Source organism: Apteryx rowi, unplaced genomic scaffold (genome assembly GCF_003343035.1).
Source record: "Apteryx rowi isolate R43461 unplaced genomic scaffold, aptRow1 scaffold_1219, whole genome shotgun sequence".
NCBI classification, from domain to species: Eukaryota; Metazoa; Chordata; class Aves; order Apterygiformes; family Apterygidae; genus Apteryx; species Apteryx rowi.
In genome coordinates, this window is record NW_020447441.1 from 27176 (window position 1) to 32791 (window position 5616).

General features: G+C 71.1%; 1 protein-coding gene across 1 annotated transcript; it reads right to left on the reverse strand.

Annotated features, from left to right (window-relative positions):
- Positions 1–11: 11 nt before the first annotated feature.
- Positions 12–5579, reverse strand: CDC6 (cell division cycle 6). Its single transcript, XM_026091667.1, has 11 exons — positions 5341–5579; positions 4789–5016; positions 4507–4706; positions 3678–3850; positions 3474–3580; positions 3216–3355; positions 2690–2790; positions 1503–1567; positions 856–1064; positions 625–765; positions 12–540 (listed from the first exon to the last, which is right to left on the reverse strand). Exons 1-11 carry the CDS (start codon positions 5570–5572, stop codon positions 451–453), a joined length of 1686 nt encoding a protein of 561 aa, XP_025947452.1. The 5' UTR covers positions 5573–5579; the 3' UTR covers positions 12–450.
- Between the last annotated feature and the right edge of the window lie 37 nt (positions 5580–5616).

The window sequence follows — 5616 nt, forward strand, 5'->3', positions numbered from 1 at the left end:
GCCCCCGCCGCTCCTGCGCCGCGCGGCCTCGCCGCCGCACACGGGCTCGCGCCCGGCGCCAGCCTCCCCGCTTTGATCTCCAGCCACGCAAAAATAATAACAATAAAATATATATATATACTATCAAGGCGAGGGGAGGGCGCCGTGCATGCGCCGGCGGCGGGGAAGGAACAGCAGAAGGTCGGCAAATATCCCGGCTAGGGGATGGGGACGGAGCCGGGGCAGCGGTGCCGGACGGGGCCTGGAGCCACTTCCCGAAGGCGGTCCGGGCTCTCCAGCACCGTTTACTTGCTCCCAGGCCACAGCGCGACTGAAAACGAACATGCAATTAAAAACACAACACCAGGGCGGCGCAGCCGCAGCCGAGTCCAATTCATCCATGAATTCATCCATTAAAACGGGTGCCGCTGGGCGGGCGGCTCGAGAAGCGGGGCCGTGCGGCGGCGGCGGCTACGGCAGCCCCTGCGCCAGGATGTTTCCCACCAGGACGGCGTCCTGCAGCGCGTGCTCCACGTCCTTCTCCTCTATCTTCAGGGAAACCTGCGGGAGACACGAGAGCCGCTCAGCGCGCCGCCGGCCCCCCGCGGCGCCACCCCGCCGCCGGCCCCCGCCGCGAGCCGCTACCTTGGCCAGCCGGGCTTCCTTGGTGCGCTTCAGCTCGAGGACGCCGCGGGCCTCCAGGAGGGCGGCGAGGGCCAGGCACTCGGCCTGGTCGGCGGCCACGAGCTGCTGCCGCCGGCACACCTTGCTGTAGGCGTCGTGGAGCTACGCAGGGAAAAAAAAGAGCATTAGGCCACGGCTGCGGCGCCTGTCCCGGCGCGGGGTGCCGGCTCCGTGCCGCTCCGGGCAGCTCACCTTGCCCAGCGTCACCTCCTTGGCCTTGAGGTGCCGGGCGAGCAGCAGCAGGGAGCACACCAGGATCTTCTGCTGCAGCGGGAAGGAGTCCTTGGCCCCGCCGGCGCCCGCGGCCATCCGGTCGCCGTACACCTCCGAGAGCACGCGGGAGACGTGCAGCAGCCCCACGCACCGCGGCACAGGGGAGCCCGGCGCCGCCGGGGAGGCGCCTGCGGGACAGACGGGGCTTCGGCAAGGGGAAAGGGGGGCAGACGGCGCGGAGCGGCGGCGACTGCGGAGCAAGGCCCCACGCGGGATGGGATGGGACAGGCCCCGCAGCGACAGCCCGACCCTGTCAAGGGGGACGACGCTGCCCTGGTTCACAGCTGGGGCCGGGAAAGGCTCCCCGGCACGGGGATGCAGGGCTGAACCGCACTGCGGTTTTGCACCTCCAGTTCAGCGCTCGGCCCCAAGCAGGGGCGACCCCCCGGCCAGGGCTGCGCTCCTGAGAGCTGGACAGGAAACACACTGTGTGCCGGCTGTTTGTGCCGGTCCCCGGGGAGCCCTGAGCCGGGAACGCCCGGACCGGCCCCGGCAAGGACGGCCGCAGCCAGCGTCGGAGACGGAGGACGAGCGCCAAGCGCCGCGGCTCGGCAGCAGCTACTCACAGCCAGGCAGCGGCTTGAGGACGGTCTGGCTCCGCACGTCCCGCTCCACCATCTCGACGGCTCGCCTAGGACACAAGTCCCCGTAAGTCGCCTCGCCAAAGCGGCCGGCGTCGGAGACCCCCAAACCCCTCCCGGCCTTTGCCCGGCTGCAAGGAACGGAGCAGCCAGCTCCACGCGCAGCAGCATCGCCTGACACGTCCCCTGCCAAGCGCCCTCTCCGGCCGCGGCCACCTCTCCCTCCTGGCTCGTGGCGATGTCCCCTACGGGATGGGACACCGTCTGTGGGGCCGATCCGGTGGCCGGTCCCCCGCGGGGACGGCAGCCTCGTGGGTGCCGCAGCCAGTGCGCGGCACCCTCATGCCAAGGGCTGCAGAGCAGCGGGAGCACGGATGTGGGGGGAGGCAGGCGGCGGCGCGGAGCATGTCAGGAGCAACTCGTTTCCGTCTCCTCAAGCGCTGCCCTAGCGGGGCCGAGTGCTCCGGGTGCTGCGGGGACCGAGGGGGCTCGGGGCTGGGAGAGGAGCAGCCCAGCAGCCGGCCTCGATTTCCGAGAGCAGCCGTAAGAGGAGACCGGCTCTGCTCCGCACCGCTTCCTCGGCCGGCGGCCTCGAGGCGTCTCCGTTCACCTCCTGGCTCCTCCCAGCCCGGAGCCCCGGCCAAAGCCCGTGGCCGAAGCCCGGAGCTCGCTGCGCCCAGCTGGCCTCCAGCCCACGCCGTCGCGGCCTGGCAGCGCTCCCACGGCGGCGGCGGGGAGCTCCGAGCCGGCCGCTCCGGCGCAGGATCCCCGGCGGTGAGCGGCACCGGGCTGGCGGCAGAGGGGCCGGGAAACCCCTCCTGCGCGGGAACCGGGAGGACCAGGGAGGGGAAGAGCTAATTCCGAAGGCAAAAAACTGGTTCAGCTTCATAAAGAAACCGGCTTGGGAGCTGCTAATGGGCCTTTCTGCAATCCAAATGTAATTAAGCAATCTCCAGGCGCAGCGGGGAGGGCTGGCGCGCGCTCGCCTCGCCCTCCATAGGTAATGGGCTGCAAAGAGCTCTCCCATTAGCGTGGCCAGGCGGCAGCGCTCCCGCTGCTCGGGCCCTGCCCTGGCAGGGAGCCGAGCGGCAACGGAGCCTGCAGTCACGTCCACGGCGCCGCCGGGAAGCGGCTCGCTTTCGGAGGAGGCAGGGCCGCGCGGCGGCATTTACCTGCAGACATCCAGGGCCTTGCGGGCGTCTCCGGAGACCGCGGAGACTTTGCGGGCGCAGAACTGGACGGCAGAGGTGTCCAGGACCGGCTCGCCAGCCACCTGCCGAGGAAACGCAGCCCGGTTACGCGAGCGGCCTCCCACGGCCCAACGCTGCCGGGACGGCAAATAACCCCTCCGGCCAGCCCAGGGCAGCCGGGAAGCCCTCCTGCGATGCGGGCTGGGACGCCAGCGTGCCGCTCGCCGGGTCGCAGCCGAGACCTCGCTGCTTCCCCGCTGGCCCCGTCTCCCCGAGCTGCTGGCGGAGGAACCAGCGGGATCGGGACGGCCGCAGGCCCCCTTCGTCCCGAGGCACCGGCTCAACAGGCCGCCCAGCCCCTTTCGGGAGCAACGCGGCGGCAGGAGTCCGTTTCCCGTGGTTAGCTGCGGCACCGCGCTCGCGGCGCCCCGAGCCTCGGCCAGGGGCGGATCGCGGCATCACCCGCCGGCTTCGCCCAGAGAAGTGGCCACGTCGCCTCGGTTTTCACCTGCTTCAGGCGCTCCTGCAGGATGGAGGCGAGCTGCTCCCTGGTGTACGGCGCGAAGGTCAGCAGCTGGGGTCGGCAGCTCGGCCGGGCCTGGAGCCGGGCCAGGCCGCGGTCCGTGAGGTCCAGGGCATTGGCCATCCCTGCGAAGCGCAGCGAGCTCGCTGAGAGCGGCCGAGCCGTGCCACGCTGGCAGGCGGGCGCGCGCGGGGAGCGCCGGGCATCGGACGGGGCGAACGGGGCCACGCGGCTGACACTCACCGATGAGGACGAGCCTGGAGCCGGCCAGCCAGGGCCACTCGAACACGGTGTAGAGCACGTCCTGCCCCTTGCTGTCCAGCTGGTCCATCTCATCCAGCACCAGCAAGCTGCAGGGTGCAAAGCTCCGGTCAGCGCTGGAGGGCGGGTGGCAGCTCCGGCGCGGCAAGAGCGCTCCCCACGCAGCGCCCGGCGCGGACAACTCACACCATGGGCCCCTTCGCCGTCAGCTGCTTCTCCAGCTTCCTCGCGATCTCCCTCCCGGCCGCCCTGGCCGCTGCCTGCAGGCCCAGCTGCTCCGCGACGGCGGGGAAGACGGCCTGCGAGCTGCTGAGGCGCATGCAGTTCAGCACGACGGTTCTGCTCCTCGCGAGCTCGCCCTGCCAGACGGAGACACGGGAGAGTCGCGGCACCGCTGGGCACGGCGGGGCTCTCGCGGCAGAGCCCGCGGCCAGGACGTGCGGCTCCGCAAGCCCGCTTCGCGCGGGGCCGCCCGCGTCCAGCCGCCCCCCCCCCCCCCCTTCCCCAGGGCCACGCTGCAGCGAGCTCGAGCTCTCCCACGCTCGGCCCGTGCTCCTCGTGCAGCTCCCTCCCCTCCGCCAGCCCCCCAACCCGGCACCCGTCTCGCCGCCCCATGCACACGGCCGGGCAGCCTGCACCGGACGTGATGCCGAAACGGGCTCTGCAGCAGGAACCCGGTGACGCTGCGCCCAGGAACAGCTGTCAAGCGACCGAAGGCGCCCTGCTTCCAAACCAAAGCAGCTGAGCCGCAGCGAGTGGAAAAAGCTATTGCAAAAGCCCAGAAAAGCGAGACCTCCTCCTGCTCGTTCCAAACCGCTTGTACGAGCTGCTTCAGACCTACCAGAAACTTTCCACTCTCGCACCAGACTGCCCCGAAATAATCCCCGGGCAGGGAGACCGTGACTGCTAAACGCAGGGAAAAACACCAGCCTCCTAAACGGCGAGCTGGCTCCAACTCGGGCGCTGGCAAAGGCCTCGGCCCCGGAGGAAAGAGCCCCCCTACGCCGCGACGTACCTTGCAGTCTTGCAGGACCCGGCTCAGACAGGCTGTTTTCCCCGTTCCGGGGGCTCCCGAGATGTAAAGGCTGCCGGGTCTCTCCCCGCAGACGTGCTCCTTCAGAAATCGCTTGATGACGCTCGTCTCCCTCTCCCTGGCGTGGAGGCAGTCCGGGACGGCGGTGTGCAGCACGCGCTTCGCCTGCTGGTAGCAAGAGCCTGCGCCGGGGAGAAGGGAGCCATCGGAGCCGGCTCCCGCGCTCCGGGGGGATCCCGTTCCCCTCCGTGCGCCAGCACTCACCTTCCTGCCGGAAGAGCCGGGCGCAGGCGGGCTCCCGGCCGAGCTCCGAGCTCCGGGGGGTCTCCTGCCCCTGGCGCTGCGGGGAGAGGCCGGGATCGCTGCGCTTCTCCGGGGAGCCAGGGGCTGGCTGCTCCCCGAAAAGCAAGCGGCGCCCCTTGTTCTCCTTCTTGCTCTGCTTGGTGGGGGAGCAGGGCAGCGCCTGCGGGATGTTGCACAGGTTGTCGTCGCCTGCGGAGGAGACGCGCGGCGGTGAGCGGGGACGCCGGCACGGCGGGGAAAGCACCGGCGTCCTCGGCGAAGGACCGGCTACGCCGCCGGCAGCCCCAGTTTTGGGAGCCATCGGGGAGGGGGCACCGCAGAGGAATTCAGAAACGCAAACGGGAAAGGGCAGCACGAGGGGTTCAGGCTAAATATCTACATTTCGGGAAATCCAGCCGCCGTGGAGAGGAGCCCCGGGGGACTCCAGGCAATGCCCCGCACCGGGAAAAGCCTGCGCCCCGTGGAGCAGGGACGTGGCCCCGCGGGGCGGGACGGTCCGGCACCGCGGCTCACCCAGGCGCTTCCGGGGGCTCAGGGGCGAGGGCCGGGTCTGCGGCGAGAGCGTGCCGGGGGCCGGGCCCTTGGGCCAGGGTGCCAGCCGCAGGGCGCAGGGGTCGCTGCCGGGATCGGTGCCGGTGCCGGCCGGGGCGTCGCGGGTCTTGGCTGGGAGCCGTGCCGGGGACCGGGCGCTCTTGCGGCGAGGGAAGTCGATGGCGGCCTGGCTCCGCGACCTGGTGCTGGGCATGGCTGCGGCTGCGGGGATCAGCGCCCATCAGGAGGGGGGGTCCC

Bases quoted from the DNA above. Each gene is read 5' to 3' on its own strand.
- CDC6 (XM_026091667.1), bottom strand. From the start codon at position 5,572: ATGCCCAGCACCAGGTCGCGGAGCCAGGCCGCCATCGACTTCCCTCGC. The intron at 3,581-3,677 runs GTGAGTTGTCCG...TGCACCCTGCAG, and splicing joins ACGGCGAAGGGGCCCATGGT to CTTGCTGGTGCTGGATGAGA. The intron at 3,356-3,473 runs GTGAGTGTCAGC...TGCGCTTCGCAG, and splicing joins CTCCAGGCTCGTCCTCATCG to GGATGGCCAATGCCCTGGAC.